This window comes from Salvia miltiorrhiza, chromosome 8, assembly GCF_028751815.1.
Source record: "Salvia miltiorrhiza cultivar Shanhuang (shh) chromosome 8, IMPLAD_Smil_shh, whole genome shotgun sequence".
NCBI classification, from domain to species: Eukaryota; Viridiplantae; Streptophyta; class Magnoliopsida; order Lamiales; family Lamiaceae; genus Salvia; species Salvia miltiorrhiza.
The window spans coordinates 4,049,489-4,074,075 of NC_080394.1; the positions used below are offsets into that span (position 1 = coordinate 4,049,489).

General features: G+C 35.0%; 2 protein-coding genes and 2 long non-coding RNA genes across 4 annotated transcripts; 2 read left to right on the plus strand and 2 right to left on the minus strand.

Moving 5' to 3' along the window:
- On the plus strand, positions 1-3,127 carry LOC131000147 (glucomannan 4-beta-mannosyltransferase 1-like). Its single transcript, XM_057925925.1, has 9 exons — positions 1-604; positions 678-776; positions 1,179-1,431; positions 1,540-1,650; positions 1,741-1,877; positions 1,944-2,057; positions 2,148-2,350; positions 2,432-2,635; positions 2,715-3,127. Exons 1-9 carry the CDS (start codon positions 284-286, stop codon positions 2,869-2,871), a joined length of 1,599 nt encoding a protein of 532 aa, XP_057781908.1. The 5' UTR covers positions 1-283; the 3' UTR covers positions 2,872-3,127.
- A 5,064-nt stretch (positions 3,128-8,191) lies between these two features.
- Positions 8,192-12,643, plus strand: LOC131000148 (glucomannan 4-beta-mannosyltransferase 2-like). Its single transcript, XM_057925927.1, has 6 exons — positions 8,192-8,739; positions 9,627-9,879; positions 9,959-10,069; positions 10,435-10,571; positions 11,699-11,812; positions 11,919-12,643. The coding sequence occupies exons 1-6, from the start codon at positions 8,320-8,322 to the stop codon at positions 12,477-12,479; spliced, it is 1,596 nt and encodes a 531-aa protein (XP_057781910.1). The 5' UTR covers positions 8,192-8,319; the 3' UTR covers positions 12,480-12,643.
- Positions 12,644-15,218: 2,575 nt separating this feature from the next.
- On the minus strand, positions 15,219-17,063 carry LOC131000149 (uncharacterized). The gene is made up of 3 exons (XR_009093672.1): positions 16,730-17,063; positions 15,758-15,826; positions 15,219-15,398 (listed from the first exon to the last, which is right to left on the minus strand). It is a non-coding gene; the product is annotated as an uncharacterized LOC131000149 (long non-coding RNA).
- A 3,839-nt stretch (positions 17,064-20,902) lies between these two features.
- Positions 20,903-22,747, minus strand: LOC131000150 (uncharacterized). The gene is made up of 3 exons (XR_009093673.1): positions 22,414-22,747; positions 21,442-21,510; positions 20,903-21,082 (listed from the first exon to the last, which is right to left on the minus strand). It is a non-coding gene; the product is annotated as an uncharacterized LOC131000150 (long non-coding RNA).
- Positions 22,748-24,587: the final 1,840 nt, after the last annotated feature.

Consider the following 24,587-nt stretch of genomic DNA (forward strand, 5'->3'; position numbering starts at 1 on the left):
TTCCATCTCTCCCACGTGACGAGAAAACGCCAAAAATACCATGTCCTTCTACACGAATCATGATGAACTACAAATTAGCAACCCCACACCGATTGAAAATGCTTTCTTGATGATCTTCTATCAAATTATCTCACAGCCATTTTGATCTTTCTCATTTTGGGTAACTGCAGTCCACCAAATCTTCCCCACCTTATGTAGAAGCATTCAAGCAAAGCAATTACCGAATGTTGATCTAGAGGAAACAGAGCATCACCCGTCTCGCGATTTTCCGTCGCCGGAAACAATGGCCGAGATGTCCGTGAGGGATTTCGTGATGGGATGGGTGGTGGGGTCGTCGGCGGAGAGAATGGGGCAGCTGTGGGGCACAGTGAAAGTAACATTCATGGCGCGGGGAGTGAGATTTGGTCTATTTATTTGCTTGATAATGTCGACGATGCTGTTCGTGGAGTGGGTTTACATTGGGGTGGCTGTTGCATACGTGAAGCTGTACAAGAGGAAGCCCGAGAAGAGGTACAAATGGGAGGCGATTGAGGCCGACCCAGAAACTGGGAATGCGCCTTTCCCTATGCTTCTTGTTCAAATCCCCATCTTCAACGAGAAAGAGGTTTTCCCTCATTTTTAATTACTTCTAGAGAGAGAGAGAGGGTTTGTGATCTCTGTTGTGGGTTAATTTGTAGGTTTTCAAGCTTTCGATTGGTGCAGCGTGTAAACTGTCATGGCCTGCTGATAGGCTTCTCATTCAAGTCATGGATGGTTCTACCGACACTCTTGTCAAGGTAAAAATCAATTTTTTTAATTCTAAAAAAGTTATCATGGGTAATTTCTCCCATATTTTATCATCTTTGTTTTTAGCTTTGTTGCTAGTAGTTGGTAATGACGTACTGATTTGGATGGCATTAATGTATGAGTACTGATGTGAAAGGATTTGGGGATTTATTTGTTGAACTTTGTCTACTTTTTGAGTTGATTATAAGTTAGTGTTATGATTCTTTCCAGTTTTAGTTAAACCATACTAATCCATTTTTTCAATAAACAGATCTTTCTTTTTTGTTTCTATACTTGACAAAGATGCGAGGTTTATTATTCATTCATTATAAATCCAAAAGCAATGTGCAGTCATGGAGAGAGAAGAAGTAGCCAAAATAGGTTAGTATTTCTAAGATGGTTTAAATTTGTAGGAAATGGTGGAGAAGGAATGTGTGAGGTGGGCGAGTGAGGGCATCAACATTAGATACCAAAGTAGAAATACAAGGGAAGGCTTCAAAGCTGGAGCACTCAGAGAAGGCTTGGGGTATGACTATGTTCAAGAATGCCAGCACGTTGCCATTTTCGACTCTGATTTTCAGCCTGACCCTGACTTTCTGCGACGTGCTGTCCCTTTTCTCCTTCACAACCCGGATGTTGCTCTCGTTCAGGCCCGTTGGAGGTTTGGTAAGATTGTTTCAACGTTATGTTAGCACTTGCTACTTTTCACTGGTCAATTTCTGCACTAACTTTATAACAGCAAATGATTTGATTTTGTGATGAATATTTTTGCAGTGAATGCAGATGAATGCTTACTGACTAGACTGCAAGAAATGTCTCTGGACTATCACTTCATTGCTGAGCAAGAAGTTGGATCATCCATCTACGAATTCTTTGGATTCAATGGTAGCATAAAGTCTAGAAAATCTTACCTAAGTGATTGAATTTGCTGTAAAATTGGAAGATATGACATTACTAATGATTGAATTTGCTTAGGAAGTGGTGGCATATGGAGACTGGCAGCAATGAAAGAGGCTGGAGGGTGGGATGACAGAACCACTGCAGAAGACATGGATCTTGCGATTCGAGCTAGCCTACAAGGCTGGAAACTTCTTTATGTAGGAAACCTTGAGGTAATACTACATTTAAATTCTAATGTAGAAGGATGGAATGAAATTCACAGTTTGTGGTTTCAATAGGTGAAAAGTGAGCTGCCCTCTACTTTTAAAGCATTCCGTTCGCAGCAGTATCGTTGGTTCTGTGGCCCGAATAACTTGTTCAGGAAGACCGTGATGGATATTGCTAGGTGCAAGGTTCGTTTGACAGATTAATATATATACTTTTTCATAATTTAAATTTGAGAATTGCAACTAAGATGGAACTAGTCCTTTTGATGTTGGCAGAAAATATCAGTGTGGAAGAAGATTTATATGATGTACAACTTCTTCGTAGTCCGAAAGATAATTGGGCATACATGCATATTCTTTTCATACTGTATAGTGCTGCCATTGACGATTCTGGTACCAGACGTTGATGTCCCAAAAGGTGGTGCAGTTTTCGTGCCCTGCATCATCACTGCCATAAACGTAGCCTTTGCGACTCCAAGGTCTATTGTTTATCAGTGTACAAGATGGTTATTTCACTGCATTTGCAAATCTTCAAGTGATGAGAGTTGAGAAATTTTCAGGTCACTCCATCTAGTTGTTGTCTGGGTGCTGTTCGAGTGTGTGATGTCGTTCCACCTCACAAAGGCCATATTTATGGGTCTGCTGGGGACGAAGAGCGCTAATGAGTGGCTCGTGACTCAAAAACATGGAGACAGCGCAACGAGGAAGATTCAGAGTGAAGCAAGTGCACCAAAGAGATCACTCTATGAAGTTATCAGAAGCAGGTGAGTTTATAGCTCATACAATGCTACTACAATTTTGGAGTGGAATTATAATGAGGCAATTAACTATATTTTTTTGCAGGATTATGTTGAGTGAGGTGGGATTTGGGATGTTTCTTTTCATGAGTGGAATATATGGATTCCTATATAGAAATGATTACTATTTCATATACCTCTTGATTCAAGCCTTCATGTTTACAATTGTGGGGTTTGGGTTTGTTGGGAAAATACTTCCTTAGTTAGCAGCAGCAGCAGAAATGGATTGATTAATTCATATTCTTTACATGTAGTTTAGCAGATCATTCTTTGATTTATTGAATCTGATGAATCAAAAATTATTCATTGTTTGTCAGCTAAGTGAAACAGTCTTTCTCAGACATTATGTATTCTCTTGCAACTTTAGATTGTTAACACCTGAGTATCTTAGCTCAATGGTATTTGTAATTTTTGTCAAATTGAGTGATCAAGGTATGGAATTATTTATTTATTTATTTATTTATTATTATTTTTTTACCCTTCTAAAATGACACAGGAAATATTTTAATGAATTAATTAAAATAGAGAAAATTATGATGTGACATTTTACTTGTCATGTAGAGTAAATTTATTAGGAAAATTGAATTAGAAACTTAAATGATATAAATATAAGTTTAATACTACTATTTTGTAACAAGTTAAAATTTAGTGACCAATTTGATACAAGTACCATAATTTAGTTAAAGGGTAATGTAGAAATTAACCTATAATTAGGATTTCATGATTGCAATCAATTAAAAGGTAATGTAGAAAATTGCTATTCTTTAAAAATTAAAAGTTGTAAAGGATCTGGTAAATTAAAATTTTTGTTATTAATAAATGAAATACTAGATTTTAGTTGAAATATCTGCTTCAACTTCGAAGTAGTGAACGCTTTATGTCAAAGAAAAAGCTTGTAACTCTTTCTTAATAGAAAACATATAATTTGCAGTTAAAATAAATAAATAATCTCACCTTAGAGAAGAGGAGGAAGAAAAGAACAAATTGATTTTAACGACTATTTACACTACCATTTTGTATTATAGCTTATTAATTCTATATATTAAGAACATACAGATGATATTTATCAAAATACATAATTATATACTATGCTTATTTAAATCCCGAGATGAATTAGCATAGAATAAAAGACTACTTAATAATTTAACTAATTTAGCTACTTATTCTAATGATGTAATGATCTGAAAACAACCTGACCTCATCTACATATTATTCACCGTGATTTAATATAATAGTTGGTTTTTTTCTTTAAAAAAACTACTTAATAATTGTCCTACTTTTTCTTTTTGTTCATAGGAATCAGCCACCGCTACATTTCGGTGCATGCTAGGTAAATCCACGTTCCTATACGATTATTTGAGATCTTCTATATCTTAACTTTGTTGCCCCACTATCATTTTAAAAAAAAAAAGAAAAAAAACTTCAATTTAAGTCTATTGTTAATTTTAACTGTTTACTAGGGTTCAATAATCAAATTAAAATTTATAATATCTATTATATTTAATTTGCAATTTTTTAGTTAAAAAATATAGTTTTTTGTTAATTATTTCAAAATTATGGTACAGATTTTAAAAGAAATTATTTTTTTGTAATAAATGTCATGAATTAGGATTCATCATATAATAATGTTTTTTACATTACACTCCCTCCGTCCTCATAAAATGTATCCAATTAATTTACCATGTTCGTCCGTCCTCATAAAATATATCTAATTTATTTTTGGTAAGTTTTTCATTCACAATAAAGTGAGACCCTTAGAGCATCTCCAATGCAAGTGTCTTAGAGGGGTGTCTTAGAAGTGGTCCCCACCTAAGACACACCCCTCTCCAATGCATTGTGTCTTAGGTGGGTGCTTAGATCCCCATTTCCACAAAATTCACATTTCTACACTTTTATTTTTAAATTCCAAATTTCATTAAAATTTAAATTAAATATTGCAATAAAAATAAAAATTACTCCCTCCGTCCCACTAATGAAGACACACTTTCCTTATTGAGCTGTCCCAATAATAAAGACACACTTCTAAATATGGAAAGAATTAGGGCTTAATTATAACTAATTACTTGAACCTTAATTATGGTATAAATTAGTAGAAAATCCTAATCTAGTTCACCCGCCTCCCTCATTTTTCTTCACCCCCACCGCCCATCTCCTCCCCTTTCTCAGCGGAGTCGCCGCCGGCGAACCACGACCACCGCCGAGCACCCCTCGCCCCTCCGGTGAGCCTCCGATCGCTCGCGCACACACTGACGGGGGCAGAGGGCCGAGCCCTAACCCCGCCGAACAGCAGCGTCGCCTTTCCCACGCCCTTCCTCTGCCACCCAGATCCGCCAAACCACCACCGCCCTGAGCCGCCGAACCACCACCACGCGGCTCCGGTCTCCTTCTTTCAAAAACCCAGATCCGCCAAACCACCACCCTCAATTTCTAAGTTCGATTTGAGAGAGGAAGAGAGCGGTGGATCTGATTTTGGGGCGGCGGAGGCGTCGCTCGAGATACGTGCGCGTCTGAAACCGCCTCTCGTCCCCCTCTTTTCTCCTTCTCCGGCCGCCGTAGCGGTGAGGCCACCACTCTCCTTCTGAAACCCTCCATCTCCGCCGCCATTCTCATGGTTCAAATTTGGGAATCGGAGAGAACAAAATCGGCAGATTTTCATGGATTCGAAATTTCTGGTTGTGTTGTTTCGATTTTTATGATTCGATTTTTTGGTTGTGTTGTTTCGATTTCTGGATTCAATGTTCATGGTTCAAATTTTTGAATTTCTGAATTGCTGGATTCGATTCAATTTTCATTGTTCTAATTTGGGAATAGGAATGTGAGGAATGAGAATGGCAGATTTCGATTTTGCTTTTGTTGTTTCGACGATGGTCGGCGGTGGTGGTCGCCGGCGATTCCGCCGGAGGAGAAAAGATAGTAAAAGATGAGAGCCCAAATGGTGGTGGTTTGCGGTGGTGGTAGGAGAAGATGAGAGCCACATAATCAAATACACTAATGAATTGGGTCATACCACTTTATTTCCTAATCTACCTTACCTTAATCTCCGTGCCCAAATGAAGTGTGTCTTCATTATTGGGACGGAGGGAGTACATAATTTAAATAATAAAAAAATTACATAATTTAAATAATTAAGATTTTAAAAGAAAAAAAAACAAAACAAAATTCACCACCCCCACCGACTCCCCTTTTCTTCTTTCTTTCCCCACCGACTCCATTCCTTTCCCCTCCCCCCCCCACTATCTGCGTCTCTTTTCCAGCAAAAACACCGACTCCATTCCTTCCCCCTTTCCCCCCCCCCAATCTGCGTCTCTTTTCCAGCAAAAACATTCAGCAAAAATTCACTCCAGGGGTTTCCTTCGCCAAAATTCACAGGTTTTGTATTTTTTTAATCAAACCGTGCGCGTGTAGCGCACGATTTCGCCAAAATCCGCCAACGCCCCGGGTCTTGCCTTCGATGCCGCCACGCATCTGGCCGGGTTGCCAGTGCGCCCTTCGCCTCCTCGCCCCGCGTCGATCCAGCGCTCGCAACGAGCGCTGGAGGTGCTCTTATTCCACTCACAACACATTCAACTATTTTGTTAAAACCCGTGTCATTTACAAGTGATTACTTTTTATAAGGATGGAGGGAGTAATAAATCAAACAGAATATCCATGCATATTAAAAAAGTCACACGTTGGCTTGCAGCTTGCTAGTATGAATATCCGGTGGTACGTATACGTCAAAATTCAGGCGTCGAATTTTTTTTGCTCGACACAAATAACCCTATTTTTATATGTTGGGTATTTTTTTGTACTTATGTTGACGGTGTGACATTTTCTTTAAAACTTTAAAATGATGGGAGAAAATTGAATATTTATAGTAAGACACGAATGATGTGACATAAAATTGGGATCGGAGAAATAATTTCATATGTTGTAGTACTATAATAATCTGCAAAATACGATCAGTTGGGACAAATGATAATATTTTGTGTAGTAACCTGCAAATTACATGTGACATCTAAATCATAATTGAAAAATAAGATATACCTTACTCAAACCAATAAAAATTACGTATAAAACCGTCACTTGTACCTTTCCAAAGTAATGTAGCAAATTAAACCTTGATTTAATCCTTTTAGCGAATTCTAATTAGTTTTTGTTTCTCAATAACAAAACGTGCAGAAAACTGATTCCTCATTACTTGAGTTCAATTAACAATTAATAACATACTGTATTATTTATGTTGATAATGTAGCACTAACACAATACTCTCACCTATGAATGAATGCATCATTTATTGATATGGTGAAAGCCTTTTCAATTTGGCATTTATTAAATTCATAAAAAGAAATTGTATTGGACAAAATCAAATCCAAATTGAAGAAACCAAAATAAAGACATATACTTGCGTTCAGCCGTCCACATAATGATAACATATTAACTAATTGTCAATTAAGAGTTGATTAGAATTTTAAATTGGATTTGATTAATCTCAGTTAGAATTTCTTAATTGAAATTAGAATTTAATTAGTACGTAATTAAAATTTAGAATGCAAGTAAATAATTAAAAATAATTAGACCCGTAAATTCTACCGTACTTATGTTCCTGTGCGTTCGTGTTGAATCTCATCAACTTTCATACATGATGTGATATATAAAAATCACTCATTAGATATAAAATAGTACTGTTAAAATGGTAGTTATACATTTTGAAAGATAAAATATAGAAGCGTTTACATCTATAATATATTACATGATTTACATCTATAATATACTCCTATTTAGGAGCGTTTACTTTTTAGGATGAACTTTGATAGATAATAATAGTATTCCCTCGGTCCCAACTAACTTAATAAATATTTTTGGGTCGTTCCAATTAAGTTGATCAATTTTTTATATGCAATAATATAAATAAGGAAATATCTAATCACTTATTCGCTTTATTACCAAACACAATTAAAATATTAATTTCTTAAATTTCGTACTAAAAAGAAGTTGATCAACGTAGCTGGGACGGAGGGAGTAAGACTAATTTCTTGATTATTTTGATAGATTTGAACTTAGGGATATTCTAAGACCTTTGATTATTGATTTTTTTTCTTCTTCTTATTTTAGCTAGTTTTACTTATTCTTATCACGAATGTGAGAAATCCTATTATTAAAGATAAAAATATCCAAATCGATGAGGCTTTGCTCTAATGATAAAAATTGAGGCACCCAAAGACTCTTCTTTGTAAAAGGTCTTGAGTTCAATTCTACTTGCGTGTCAGTAGTTTTTCTACTTTTGTGTGGGTAGTATTCTCATTTTTGTGTGAGTAGTGTTCCGTATGTGTAGTGTAGAGGTCTGGCCTGATTTGATTAGTATATAATGCCTCTTGTAATTCTAAAAAAAAAGATAAAAATATTCAATCATGCATTTATCGATCATTCAAAATGCTAATTATGTTAATAGCGTTGTCGTACCTAAAAATGGGCAAATGAGACGTGTTTGAGTATAAAACATCCTTCATTTCTCACTAGTACCCCATAACTAAGCTCCACTCTGCTCAATTTCTCCTCTCCCTCTCTCTCTCCCAAACTACAAGCATTCAGAGAGAAGAGAGAGAGAGAGAAAGAGCATAAACAGCCATTCTATCAAACCGCAGAAAACAGATTATTCCCCTGTTTCAAAAATGGGTGAAAATTCAGGGAAGATTTTGATACCGGAATCGTATTCTTCGGAGATGGCGTGGGAAATTGGAATGGTGTGGGAGCTAATCAAAGAGCCGTTGATTGTGCCTCTGCTGACGATTTGCGTGTACATTTGCTTGGCCATGTCTGTGATGGTTTTCATCGAGCGGATTTACATGGGCGCCGTCATCGTCGTGGTGAAGCTATTGGGGAAGAAGCCAGAAAAGCGATACAAATGGGAGGCCATGAAAGATGATTTGGAAGAGGGGAATGCTGCTTTCCCTATGGTTCTCGTTCAGATCCCCATGTGCAACGAAAAAGAGGTTTACAAAATCTCGATTGGTGCAGCGTCGAATCTCTCATGGCCAGCTGATAGGCTTCTCATTCAAGTTCTCGACGACTCCACTGACTTGCTAATCAAGGTATATGCATATACTGTTACGGGTTATGATACAGTGAGAATGATTATTTTTTCGTGAAAAAAATGAGAATAATGAATAAGTCAGTATAAATCTATGAATAAGCTATTTATAATGTAATAAATATACGAATAACTTATTTAATTAAGATGGTGAAATTTCCGGTCCTTCATGATTCGAACTCAGGTTTGAACGGTGATTCGTAGATGTATATTGTCTTATTAATAGATTAATATTAATTTCATTTTACACGATAAATTTGAATAAATTAATATCAACCATAAGATTTGAATATTTGACGGTGACAAATCCATTCTCAGTTCTCTCGCTAGTTTATTACTCTATATTGGAGTATAAAGTAAAGATATTATTGAATTTCTAATTCTAAATTATGAGTATACATCCATATGTATTTATAAACTTTAGTTATGTATAAAAAATGTAAGTAAATTTTATTACATTTAAAAATATAACAATTTTGGTGACACCTATTCATGTAACAAATTTTGTAAGATTTAAAGTTATCACAAATTTTTCTTGTTACATATAGATATAACAATATATGTTTGCTCCGTGTGTGTGCATGTGTCACGCACAAATTCATAAAAAACAACTATACTTTCACATATCACAAAAATAATTAAATTTTTGCATATCACAAAAATAGTTACTCTTTCAAAATGCAGGCGGGATTGAACCCAAGACCTCTCACAAAGAAGAGTATTTGAGTACCTTAGTTTTGCCACTTGATCAGTTAGGCCTCGTTGGCCGTTTACGCCACCATTATTTAATTCCTTGAATTCTCAATGGGGATATATGCTAGTATTACATTATGCATGGATTTATGATTTGGTTTAATATGAAACTAATGATTTGTATTGATTGGTTAGGACATGATTGAGAAAGAATGCTTAAAGTGGGCAAGCAAAGGGGTTAACATTAGATACCAAATTAGAGAGAGGAAAGGAGGGTTTAAGGCTGGATTGCTAAAGCAAGGATTAGAACACGACTACGTCAAGGACTGCGAATACGTCGCCATCTTCGACTCCGATTTCCGGCCCGAACCCAATTTTCTCCGACGATCAGTCCCTTTTCTCATTCACAATCCGGATATTGCACTTGTTCAAGCCCGTTGGAGATTCGGTATTAATTCTACCTCCATTCTTAACTATCATAATTAACTTTAATTAATTAGGTCGCCTAATCATCTGTCTACTTGCAGTTAATGCAGATGAGTGCTTGCTCACAAGAATGCAAGAAATGTCATTTGATTATCATTTCATGGTTGAGCAAGAAGCGGGTTCAGCAACTCATGCATTTTTTGGCTTCAATGGTAGTTACAAATTCAAAGTTTTTGGTTTTTTTTTCTTCGGTTGTAAATTTATTATCGAAAAAAAATGATTGATAAAACAAATTTCTCCATTTAAATACATTGTCTTTATTTTTGTGTGATAATATTATCCCTACTTAGAGTATAAAGAAAGAATAATAAATGGTGAAATTATCTTTTACATAAAATGAGGCAAAATTAAAGATTATCCAAGAAAAGAAAAGGAAATTAGGCGAAAGAAATAAAAAATTTAAAGGAATAATTTATTTATTTTTATTTCTCTTTTTGTCATAATGAATTTACAATCAAAGAGAATACAATCTTAAAAATAATTGTTATGCTAAAAAAAGTTAAATACTATGTTGTAGGAACCGGTGGAATATGGAGGATCGCAGCAATCAATGACGCCGGAGGATGGAACCACAGAACGACAGTGGAAGATATGGATCTTGCCGTTCGGGCCGGTCTCAGAGGCTGGAAATTTCTCTACCTTGGTGATCTTCAGGTCAATTATTTTCGAACTGGGTCCCAGTATAAACTCGTTTAACGTAAAAACTAAAAGCGTTGTATAAAGTAACATTATTTTCGTGATACTAAATTACACTGTAATCGCGCCCTTATTGAAATTCGAACCCAAAACCACTAAAGTGCAGATACTTAATTTATAGGTCAGACGCAGTTTTTATAGATTAAGTGCAAATGGCTTATAGTTGGTACGTTAAGAGAAGTTTTTATTTGATCAAATCTCCAGGGCCGGTCCTGAGGGTGGGCGAGCCTGGGCAACGGCCCAGGGCCCCAAAATTTTTGGGGCCCAAAATTTTTATTATATTCCATTAATTATAGGTTTTAATTTTGGGTCTAACAAAGTTATAGGTTTTATCAGATACCATTAAATTTCGTCCTCTTCCAACGTATTTCTTGGAAAAAAGAAAACCTCTTCATCTTCTCGAAAAAATTAGAATGAAGAACGTTGTCTCTGCAATTTATTTCTCACCGTTGATTGAATCGCGAATATAAATATAAGGTATCGTATGAATTCTCTTATATCAATTTATTTCTTGATTTTTGATTATCTGCCTAATTATTCGAGCAAAAAAAATTTACACTGCAGATTCTGAATTCGGATTATCTACTTTTTGGTTTTGGTTTTTTTGAGTATGTAAATTTATATATCGTACGTAATGTTTTATTATATTTATTGATTTTACTTAATTTTCGAAGAACCTGTACTGCTTTTTTTTAGGCGAAGAACTTGTATTACTGTTATGTCTTTATTTGCTCAATTTGTTCAATCATCAATTAGTGGCACAAATAATTATGTGGATGCGAATTTGCTTGATATTTGGTAGCAATAGCATATGAAGACTCTTAAAGGGAAAGGTATACAAATAACATATCCACATTCTGGTTTTGGAATATTAGTATTTGGCAATTTCTTTGTATGAACAATGTATATTTTTTTATTTTTCAATGTATGGCGTACAATAATATATTGGGGGCCCATTATTCTAATTTCGCCCAGGGCCTCATTTCTGTCAGGACCGGCCCTGCAAATCTCCGTATACTACATCTTATTAATTTATTCTTCCAAAATTAATGTTACATGAGGAGATTGACGTGTGTTTGTCGCAGGTATATAGCGAACTCCCGAGTACTTTCAAAGCCTTCAGGTTGCAGCAGCACAGGTGGTCCAGTGGGCCGGCTAATCTCTTCAGGAAAACGATGATCGGAATCGCCACAAACAAGGTTCTTTTCTTTACTTAATTATTAACTAATAATTAATTTCCTATTGCAAAATTATAAATAGCTCTAATGTTTTTTTTTCTTTTTTTTTTGGATGGCATGCATGCAGAAAATAACTTTGTACAAGAAGATGTATCTGATGTACAGCTTCTTCTTCATGCGGAAGATGATCGTTCACTTCTTCACCTTCTTCTTCTACTGCGTGGTTCTGCCGCTCTCGGTGATGGTGCCGGAGGTGTACGTCCCGAAATGGGGCGCCATCTACCTCCCCTCCATCATCACCACGCTCAACTCCTTGGGTACCCCTCGCTCGCTCCACCTCCTCTTCTGCTGGGTGCTCTTCGAGAACGCCATGTCCTTCCACCGCAGCAAGGCCGTCGTCATCGGCCTGCTCGAGGCCAAGCGCGCCAACGAGTGGGTGGTCACCGAGAAGCTCGGGGACAAGCTCAAGTACCACAGCAAGGCCTCGAGCAAGAAATATTCAGTAACCAAGGCCGTGGGGGAGAGGATACAAGTGCAGGAGCTGGGACTCGCCGTGTTCCTCTTCTTCTGCGGATGCTACAATTTCCTCTATGGGAAAGACAACTACTTCGTTTACCTGTTTCTTCAAGTCATCACATTTACAGTCGTCGGATTTGGCTACGTTGGCACCTTTCTTCCTCCTTCTTGAATTCAATTCTAGCTCTATTTATATATACATACCAGATTTGCTTTTATAAAATTAAACCCTCTTGTGCTAGCTCAATAAAACAGAAGAGATCATCCTATTTTTTTGTGAATTCTTTGTGTGTAGAAACATAAAATCGTGTTATATATATGCCATCTTCAGCTTGTCTTATTACAGATATTCTCACCAGGAAAATGACTAATTAATCGTATGTGGGCACATTCATTTATTTGAATTGGTTTAGATTATGGAGTGAAATTGAATTATTGTTTAGATGCCTAATAATTGAAGCATGGCAAAATGAAAACAAATTTTGCACAGCAGCTGTTGTATCAGAGAACTGGTACAACATGGGGTTCTTCCTTCTACACAAATATTATATTTGCACGCACACCTAAACACACTAAGGCGAGGGCACACACACACAGACCACACTCATGTAGTATGTATGTATATATATATATATATATATAGGGTTGAGAAATGAAATACTAATGAATAAGTCTATATGCATCTACGAATAAGTGTTTGTAATGCACGAATAACGTATTAGCTGTGAATATTTTGAACCCCAATTTAAATTACTGTTCATGTATTACGTACAAACAACTTATTAGTAGATGTATATTGACTTATTCGTTATTCTCAATTCATGCAATTAATTGAATAAATATCAGCAGTAGGACTTAAAATACATGGCTTTTTGAGATTCATTCACATTTCTCACATATAACATATTTGATCGTTCTCACTTGATCTTTTTTTTTCTCCGTCTCTCTCTCTCTCTCTCTCTCTATATATATATATATATATATATATATATAGATAATGGATCCAACGATCGAGCTTCTTTTATACTCTTTCCATTCCATTATAAATGTCTCATTACTTTTGGGCACAAAGATTAAGAAATGTGTAGAAAGTAGATAAAGTGGGTTAATGAAAATTATTTAAATATTATGTATAGCTAGAGAGAGAATATATTATCAAAAATGGAATGAGACATCCCATTATAGAAAGTGAGACATTTGTAATGGGATAGAGGGGGTATCATTAATGTTTCTATCGAAACTCTTTCTTGTTGCATGTTTTAGATATAACTCCATATTTTAAATTCAAAAGTCTATACAGCATTTAATTAGATCAATAGTAATCATTTGTGATATTATACGTTTATGTGAATTTGATCTTGTTCAATTGTATTAAAACATCGGTACACTTGTGATGTGTTAAAATAAAACAAACCAACAAGTTTTTTTTTTTTTTTTTTTTTATGCCTCTACATGTAAATTATTCATTAATTAAATTAAAAGATTAATCTCAACTGTCGGCAAATAAAAATAAATTAAAGGTCCACACAGGTAGAACTTTTGGGGGTGGGCAAAGTCAATATTTACTTCTCTCTCCCGTTTGTACTATTATATAGTGCCTTCCACGTTAATTGTAGATTTAGCGCAAAAAGGGGATTAAAAATATTTTCTTTTTAAATTCCTTATTATTTTTTTTATTTTCTATAAAAATGAATTTTTCTAATAAAAAGGAGGAATAAGAAATGGTGAAATACTTTTTATTTAAAAAAAAGGGGAAAGAAAGAAGGGATTTTAAGAGGTAAAAAAAATATATTATACCTTATTTTCTTGTGATAAATTTACAATCAAAGTGGATGCACCCTTCGATAGGAATGCTCTATGATGACTAAAAAATGAGTATAAAATAAAGTACATATATGCTAAAAAATCTTGAATTTTATTAAAACTATACACCATTCATCTCATGAAATTAGTCATTTACTTCTTTTCTTTTCTTTTTTTTAATATCCCAAAACTACAGACTAATTTCTTAATTGGAATTGTATCAAAATAATTTATTCAGTGTTTACAAAAAATTATAATTTATATTTTTTAATCTTTCAAATTTCAATTAAGGGATATGAGGGAGATAGTGATAAAAAAAAAATGAATTTTTGTTTAAGGTGTTAGGATCGGAGGACAGTCGGATGAAAGGAGTATCTATCCTATTTATTCGAACGATATGAGATAAGTTTCCATAATATTTAGGGTAAATCTTTTGAGACGAGCTAGATAGAATCAATACAATAATTATGAGACGTGATAACAATGAGGCCTAACTAAAATGTCAAAGTTGAGGCATTCAAAGACTCTCCTTTGTCAGATGTATTGAATTCAATTTCGCATGCGTGCGTGCATGTAGTTTTTCCACCTTTGTGTGGATAATAGTTTGGCTTGCGTGCGATTATTTTCTCACCTCTTTGTATGGTGTAGAGATCTGGTTTACGTGAAAAATATTTATTTGATTATATAATAGATATATCTTGTAATTCTTTTAAAAAAATCGTGAGACGAGATAGAATCAATAAAGCAAATCTCGCAATTTTCTGCGCTGCTTTCACCTCTAATTTTGACCAAAGAAAATGAAAACAAATAATTTTTCAAAAGAAAACAAAATGTCACCACTCCTAGCTATGAATATAAAACTGGGGTATGGTCACCAAAAAAAAAAAGAAAAAAAAAACGAATAAAGTGTTCATGTAACACCCTAATCTAATTAAGGAGTTAAATATAAATTTTAAATAAATATTTAACGCGGAAGTCTTTAAAATTTTCAAAATCAACCTTTAAAACAAATATCCAGGAAATCAATTTAATGAAAGTAATAATTAAATAAAATACTTTTGAAAAACACTTTTAAAATGATTTAAAAGATATCAATTTTCTAATGATATATTCAAATATTAACTTTAATTGAAAATCAAAAATCAACATCTTCGTACCAAAGCATGACATAAAGATATCATGAAAATGTTTAACTACTAAGTAAAACTTTAAATATTTGAATCAACTATTTTCAAAATGACTTGATGCGCCCATTCGACCCTCCACGCGTCTCCAACGTGAAAAATACCTGAAAATGTTTAATATGGGATGAGCATACAGAGTATAACTCAGTGTGGGATATCATGCAATAATTGTCCACGTTAATAAAACGGTAACACATACGGTCACTTCATATATATCCTCAATATTCGCACTGTGGCAATCCAAGGACTATTAAAGTCCCGGACCCTATTTACGGGCCCCTGGCGACATCCTCAAAATATACCTCAAATCGCATTGTGGCAACCCAAGGACGGTGAAGTCCTGGACCCTATTTACGGGCCCCTAGCGATATCCTCAAAATATACGTCATAACACATATGGTAAACACATATTATTAAAATGGACAAGAATTAACCACAGCATGTACTGAAATAAATCCCACACCTGAAAACTTGAACTTGAAGGCTAACTTTGAGAAACTCAATCAAAATTTACGTCCTAGTCGCGCCACACCTAATCAGATAAATTCAAATAATAAAATATAAGGGCCTAAAAATGAACTTAGAAGTAATTTAAATCTTATAAATCTAATCTTGTAAAACCATTAAAATTTGTTTTTCTAATAAATTTCAAAAGATCTTTAAAATCACTCCCTTTACATAAAATCATTTGAAACCATAAAATGACAAATTTCATTTTATACATATATATATAGATATATAAACTTCAAGTAATCGTGGGCCACTTAATGTCAAAAGCCTATTTCAATTAATCAATTCTATTTATGAGCCCAAATTAGAGGTCTAAAAGTGACTAATAAATCAGCCCCAAATCTCAATCTCTCTCTTAAAAGTTGACATACGTAAAACCCTCACTCACTCTTCTTCTTCTCCCCCTTTCTCTCTCAACCTCTCGCCCTCCTCCTCTCCCTCTCTGATTCCGACGCCGTCGCCACCTCCGGCGAATAGCCACCGCAATCGCTGCTGCTACGCCTGCCATCTCCTGCTCCAGCCCGGCGTCTCCCCTCATCTTCTCCCTCCCTCGTTTCCACGGCCGAGCAGCGCCAGGAGCGGCGCCGCTCACAGTTCCCCTGCCATAGCCGCCGCCCCCTGTTCCCCATTCGTCGGCCACCGTGGCGCAAGCAGCGCCCGACGGCGCCGTCCAGCCGCCTCCCTCGCTTCACCGGCTATTCAGCATCCCTTCACCCAATTTTCCCTCATCACCACTCTACTTCCATATTTCTAATTTCAGTTTAATTATTTTAGATAGGATAAATTTATATATCAAATCTGATATTTGGGTTTTCGTATCATAATTTATGGTGGAAGCTTGTTGGTTTTGTTTCTCTGCATAAAGGAAAAATAGAAGGAAATATTTGCTGTATTGAAATCAGATCATGGAAGAATAGAGTTTTACCTCTGCAGTGAAAGGAAAGAACTTGATTTTCTTGCTGGATAAGTTTACGATTGCAAATTTCAGATATAGAAAAAGGATGAAATAAGATATAGATAGGTGATTGAATCTGATATATATGTATGGCGGTGAGGAAACGGGATAAGAGAGGAGTATGGCGGTTGTGGTTGGATAATTGAGATTTGTTGCAGACTTTTATTTTAGAATGCAACAGTGAAGATAAATAATGAAATCCTTGATATACTTGGGTTACTATTTTCAAAAAAAATAATTTGGATTACTAAATGAATAAAAGAAAGACTCACGGTTAAATGAAATAAATGGCTGAAATGTGGATGATGAGGAGCACATATCTATCTCATCTCAGGTTTAGAATCAATTAAAATTAATATTCACAATTTACATGAAAATCATGAGCTTGTTATTTAACTCTAATCCAATGACAATAGAAAATAAATAAAGCCCAAAAATAAGTTGTAAATTGCATTATTTAGGCCCAAATTTATGTTAAAAGAATATTTGAGAATATAAAATTATATTTCTATAGGTATAACCTATAGTTCAAAGTCATACATCTAACTAGGGGCGCGACTAAACAATTTTGTAAATTCAACATGTATAATATTTTTCAATGACTTCACAATTGGAAAACTTCAAAACTAATTGAAAATTTAAAATAAATAATTTGAATAAATGATTTGGTTGCGGGCTGTCACAATCTCACCCACTAAAAGAAAATTTCGTCCTCGAAATTTAACTTATGTGGTTCTAAATGAAGGTAACGAGCTAGAACTTATTCTTCGCGTTCCCAAGTAGCTTTATCAGGTCTATATCTAGTCCATTGAATTTTGGCTAATGGTATTTCTAAACCTCATCGAACGTGCATATTTTGATCTAATATAACGCTTGGCTCTTCCTTGTATGTGAGATCCTTGTTGATTTGGAGATTTTCATGACGAATGATGTGATTGGGATCGTGCAAATATTTCTGTAACATAGATACGTAAAACACATTGTATATGGTTGACGGCTATTGCGTTAAAGCTAGACGATCGGCTACCTCCCTCATACACTCTAGGATTTCAAATGGTCCTAGCTATAATTCAAAGTCTCAATTTCCCTTTCTTTCCAAAATCGTAGGCCTTTTTTCATCGGTGCTACTTTGAGAAACACTTTTTTTTTTTTTTTGCCAACTTTGAAATGTAACTTCTGTCTTCACGATCTGCATAGGATGTCTGTCGCTCTTGAGCCATTTTGAGATTCTCTTTTATTTTCTCGATCATCTCGATTGTTGCCTTCACGACTTTTGGGCCTAACACTTTTCGTTTGCCAATCTCATCCCAACATAAAGACAACCTACATTTTCTCCCATATAATGCCTCGTACAGAGCTACGTCAAGAGTCGTTTAAAAACTATTGTTATACGCGAATTCTATTAACGGTAGACGAGCTTCCCGAAATATTCAGCTATCGCTCTCTACATTCCTCTCCACCAAAACGTTCTTTTAAGATCTTTGTACTTCTTGGTGCTTCCAAGGTGAGCCGTGTATCGTACAATGCGCCTTGTCAAAATTTCTTTCATTAGCTCCTTGCTTTTGGTGACACAAATTTCACCTGCATTCGTAAACGTCTCATTGCTCGCCAACGAGAAGTATGTGATATCGCCTCTTTGATTCCTATTCGCCATTTGGTGGAGAACATCGTTGGTTTCTTGAGCTTTCTCAATCCAATCTCGTAATGTGGGTATAACAACTAACGCTGCTAGTCTAACTTTCTGGATATTCGAAGTCACCACTTTGAATTTTAACCCTTCGAATTCTCTTATCAATGTTTCATGTCGAGTTCTTCGTCTTCTTTAATAAATGCAACGGCCACCACAATAGCCCTTACTCGAGTGATATTGTATGGTGCTTCACAAGCTCTAGTCATCCTCGCTAGCTCATATTCAACTCATTCAACGCGACGACAATATTTGAACATTTGTAGTAGATGAGAGTATTGCATTTCCCCTTTCGTACAAGTAATGTTTCCAAAGTTAGCGCGTGAACTATAAGGACAAATTCTAAATCGTACATAGGTTAGTCATGTCCATGTGTCTTTAATTGCCTCGATGCACCTTGCTTCGATGTGTCAGTACTGATGACGAAATTGTTTGATTCATTAGGTACAACTGACATCGATGTTGTTGTCAATCTTCTCTTCAAATTTTTTTTTTTTTTGAAACTCCTGCCCGCACGTGTCCTTTGCTAATCATGTCATCGAATATGCTATATTTGAAAATTCCTCGATGAATCTTGTATAATGCGTCCTCCATTTATTGACAGCTTCCGCTTTGGTAGGGTCCACTTTGATTCATTGAACAGTTATTATGTGACTATGAAAACAATTCTACCTAACCAAAATTCGCACTTCTTAAGTCTACATAACGTTTATCGCTCGGTAATGTTCCTAAAACGGGATTGAGATGATCTTCATGATGCGCATTATCCTGTGACTGCGAGCATATCAAAATATCGTTGATGACGAACTTGCTCAACAATGAGTAGAAAACATGATTTAATCAAATCCATAAACACCACTGAAGCTTCAATTAAACGAGTGTCACAACTACAAATTCGTAAGCATCATATCTAGTCTAAAAAGTCGTCTTCTGTATATCGCTCTTATCTTAAATTGATGGTAACCGGACCGCAAATCGATCTTTGAAATCAATCCTGCTTCTTTGAGTTGGTCGAACAAATCTCCTATCCTTCGCAGAGGATACTTATTCTTGAGGGTGAGTTGATTGAGCCTGCGATAATCGATAAGCACATGCATTATTTCATCTTTCTTCTTGACAATCAAGAATGGTGTTCCTCACGGTGATTCGCTTGGTCGAAAATAACCCTCCTGCAATTGCATCTTTAATTCTTTGATTATTTTGGCGCCATCACATTCGATGCTTTAAAATGGGTGCAGCTCCATATACTAAATCGATCGTGAACCCTACTGGCCTATCCAACGACGGTATTCAAGTTAGATTCGCGGGGTAATGTCGAGGAAAAATCACGTACCACTGACACACTCTCGAGGGAAAGTTCTTCGTCTTTCTTACCTTCAACGTTTACTACACAGCCCTCTTTAGAATCTTGATTCAATATCTCCATTGCTTTCATCTCGGATATCGTCATTACAGAGTGTCCTTCCCAAGTTGAAAGATAACATATGATACTTTCTATCCGTTGGTATAATTGGGATGAATGAAAACTCGTTCTAGTTCTTCTAACCCTTGAAGTCAACTCCTAACAACCTATCAAGTCTATCGGATCGTCGCGAGTTGAAGTTCGTTCAGCAGCACGCTCCATCGTGTTAAGAATTTAAGTTGACTTTAGGTCACGTAGCCTGAGCTTGGGTTTGTTATTGGGTAAATCCTCATAACGCACTCAAAATTGATTCCTGAAATCTCATCCACTAGTCTGACGAGTTGTCTCGCTTTGTCCTTGTAGTTCGTACTAATGTTCTCGACACTATGAGAATATGCACGCGTACTCCTTATGGATCTATATTCAGGGGCACTATTGGTTTCTCTTTACACGCACCTACGAAATTGAGAGGATATAGGTTAAGGCTTTTCTGGGAGAATTTCTAGGTTATTCCTATTTCGAGGACCACATTCAAAAATAAAATTTTCATAACTCATACTTTAACATCATGAACTGTAAAATTCCGAAATAAATTCATGGCTGCAATTGATCCTCAACATAATAACTTGTAATATGAACATCAATTTCTTCATAATACTTCAACAATTGCAGCAAATTCAACATAAATTCGGAATATAAACAGTTTATACTCATCCCCATGAGAAACTTTTGAAATACCTTTACCTTGAAGTTGGAGCGCGTAGTGGTCGAATGGCTTTGTCACACGTGACTTTTAAAATCTTTAAGAAATTTTATTTTGCAGAGTCTACAGGAAAGTAGACCTGCTCTGATACCACCTTGTAACACCCTAATCTAATTAAGGAGTTAAATATAAATTTTAAATTAATATTTAACGCGGAAGTCTTTAAAATTTTCAAAATCAACCTTTAAAACAAATATCCAGGAAATCAATTTAATGAAAGTAATAATTAAATAAAATACTTTTGAAAAACACTTTTAAAATGATTTAAAAGATATCAATTTTCTAATGATATATTCAAATATTAACTTTAATTGAAAATCAAAAATCAACATCTTCGTACCAAAGCATGACATAAAGATATCATGAAAATGTTTAACTACTAAGTAAAACTTTAAATATTTGAATCAACTATTTTCAAAATGACTTGATGCGCCCATTCGACCCTCCACGCGTCTCCAACGTGAAAAATACCTGAAAATGTTTAATATGGGATGAGCATACAGAGTATAACTCAGTGTGGGATATCATGCAATAATTGTCCACGTTAATAAAACGGTAACACATACGGTCACTTCATATATATCCTCAATATTCGCACTGTGGCAATCCAAGGACTATTAAAGTCCCGGACCCTATTTACGGGCCCCTGGCGACATCCTCAAAATATACCTCAAATCGCATTGTGGCAACCCAAGGACGGTGAAGTCCTGGACCCTATTTACGGGCCCCTAGCGATATCCTCAAAATATACGTCATAACACATATGGTAAACACATATTATTAAAATGGACAAGAATTAACCACAGCATGTACTGAAATAAATCCCACACCTGAAAACTTGAACTTGAAGGCTAACTTTGAGAAACTCAATCAAAATTTACGTCCTAGTCGCGCCACACCTAATCAGATAAATTCAAATAATAAAATATAAGGGCCTAAAAATGAACTTAGAAGTAATTTAAATCTTATAAATCTAATCTTGTAAAACCATTAAAATTTGTTTTTCTAATAAATTTCAAAAGATCTTTAAAATCACTCCCTTTACATAAAATCATTTGAAACCATAAAATGACAAATTTCATTTTATACATATATATATAGATATATAAACTTCAAGTAATCGTGGGCCACTTAATGTCAAAAGCCTATTTCAATTAATCAATTCTATTTATGAGCCCAAATTAGAGGTCTAAAAGTGACTAATAAATCAGCCCCAAATCTCAATCTCTCTCTTAAAAGTTGACATACGTAAAACCCTCACTCACTCTTCTTCTTCTCCCCCTTTCTCTCTCAACCTCTCGCCCTCCTCCTCTCCCTCTCTGATTCCGACGCCGTCGCCACCTCCGGCGAATAGCCACCGCAATCGCTGCTGCTACGCCTGCCATCTCCTGCTCCAGCCCGGCGTCTCCCCTCATCTTCTCCCTCCCTCGTTTCCACGGCCGAGCAGCGCCAGGAGCGGCGCCGCTCACAGTTCCCCTGCCATAGCCGCCGCCCCCTGTTCCCCATTCGTCGGCCACCGTGGCGCAAGCAGCGCCCGACGGCGCCGTCCAGCCGCCTCCCTCGCTTCACCGGCTATTCAGCATCCCTTCACCCAATTTTCCCTCATCACCACTCTACTTCCATATTTCTAATTTCAGTTTAATTATTTTAGATAGGATAAATTTATATATCAAATCTGATATTTGGGTTTTCGTATCATAATTTATGGTGGAAGCTTGTTGGTTTTGTTTCTCTGCATAAAGGAAAAATAGAAGGAAATATTTGCTGTATTGAAATCAGATCATGGAAGAATAGAGTTTTACCTCTGCAGTGAAAGGAAAGAACTTGATTTTCTTGCTGGATAAGTTTACGATTGCAAATTTCAGATATAGAAAAAGGATGAAATAAGATATAGATAGGTGATTGAATCTGATATATATGTATGGCGGTGAGGAAACGGGATAAGAGAGGAGTATGGCGGTTGTGGTTGGATAATTGAGATTTGTTGCAGACTTTTATTTTAGAATGCAACAGTGAAGATAAATAATGAAATCCTTGATATACTTGGGTTACTATTTTCAAAAAAAATAATTTGGATTACTAAATGAATAAAAGAAAGACTCACGGTTAAATGAAATAAATGGCTGAAATGTGGATGATGAGGAGCACATATCTATCTCATCTCAGGTTTAGAATCAATTAAAATTAATATTCACAATTTACATGAAAATCATGAGCTTGTTATTTAACTCTAATCCAATGACAATAGAAAATAAATAAAGCCCAAAAATAAGTTGTAAATTGCATTATTTAGGCCCAAATTTATGTTAAAAGAATATTTGAGAATATAAAATTATATTTCTATAGGTATAACCTATAGTTCAAAGTCATACATCTAACTAGGGGCGCGACTAAACAATTTTGTAAATTCAACATGTATAATATTTTTCAATGACTTCACAATTGGAAAACTTCAAAACTAATTGAAAATTTAAAATAAATAATTTGAATAAATGATTTGGTTGCGGGCTGTCACAGTTCAACTTGGAAATTTGGAAAGACGTACTAACAAAAAAAGTCTATCGATGTAGCGAGTATTTCAATTTCATAGTAACTCATTTTTATTATACATATATACATCGACTTGATTTGTTATTATATATACTTTAAATATTTCTAAATTTGAGTCAATAAAACCGCCCGACAATAAAGACATAAAAGTTCATCTTGCAATAATTAGTACTATATATATATATATAGAGAGAACTATAATTCTTGTAATATGTATGTTGAAACTAATTTCTTATTCAATATATTTGAAGAAAAAAAGTACAAAAAGAAGATAAGAAAATTCATCCTCGTAAAAAGAACCCTAGAGCTAGAAGTAATGTCGATGATTTGATGCAAAATTAATTGTGTTATGATTTAAAAAATTGTATAATTAACGGTCGAACATAATAATATAGGTATATATAATGATGAAATCGGACGTCATGCCACATTGAATCTAATCATAAATCCTTGAAAATTAATTATGTCATGAACGATTATTATTATTATTATTATTTGAATTATATTATATTATATATATATATATATATATATAGAGAGAGAGAGAGAGAGAGTAACGGTGTGATGAAGACTCTTTGTTGTAAATTTATAATTAAAAATTAAATATATTAAATTTATAAAATGCTATAATCAAGAATACCAATTAATTAATTAGTAAGGCCTAAAACAAATTCTTGATATCATATTAAAAAGATTATATAATTTACAAAATTGTACCACTGCTGAAACATTTTATTGTAGTTGACTGATCATATAGTTTTGTGAATTTCTTACAATTTTTCGAAATGTTAGTAAAATAAAAATTTGTAATATTACACTTGCCATCTTCTGGATTTTTCCCATTCATGTCATCATGTGCAGCTGCTGTTTTCTCCTCAAAATAGGGATTTCTAGTGTGTACGTGTTTCTCATATCACATGAATCTCGATCCCTTCCTAACTTTTTATTCAACAGATTTTAAATGTATGATTGTCTTTTTCTGGATTTTACTTTACTTAATTACCGGAAGTCTCTCTTTTTTTAAATAAATATTGGATGGTAGCGACTAATGAGAATCGAATACATTTGTCAATTTTCTTATGTGATCAAACTCTGATTTTTCGCTCATAAATAAGTATGAATCAGTATATTATTTAAACATTTAACTACACTTTCAAAGTTAAATCCAAAACTGACAATTTTTTCATCAAAAAATAAAATAAATAAAGACCCTTATAACATGCTGAAAAAGCATTTCAACTTTAACTAAAATGGTAACTCCAATCATCAACACTACAATCATGGGAACACACCACATTTGGCATCAAATCAATTATTTGTGGAAGGGAAACTCCGACGCCGGAATCTTGTTCCGATCACCGGAATTTCAACACTACAACCTTGATCTCTTAGGTGGGCCCTTTATTATTGGGGACAATTTTAGCAA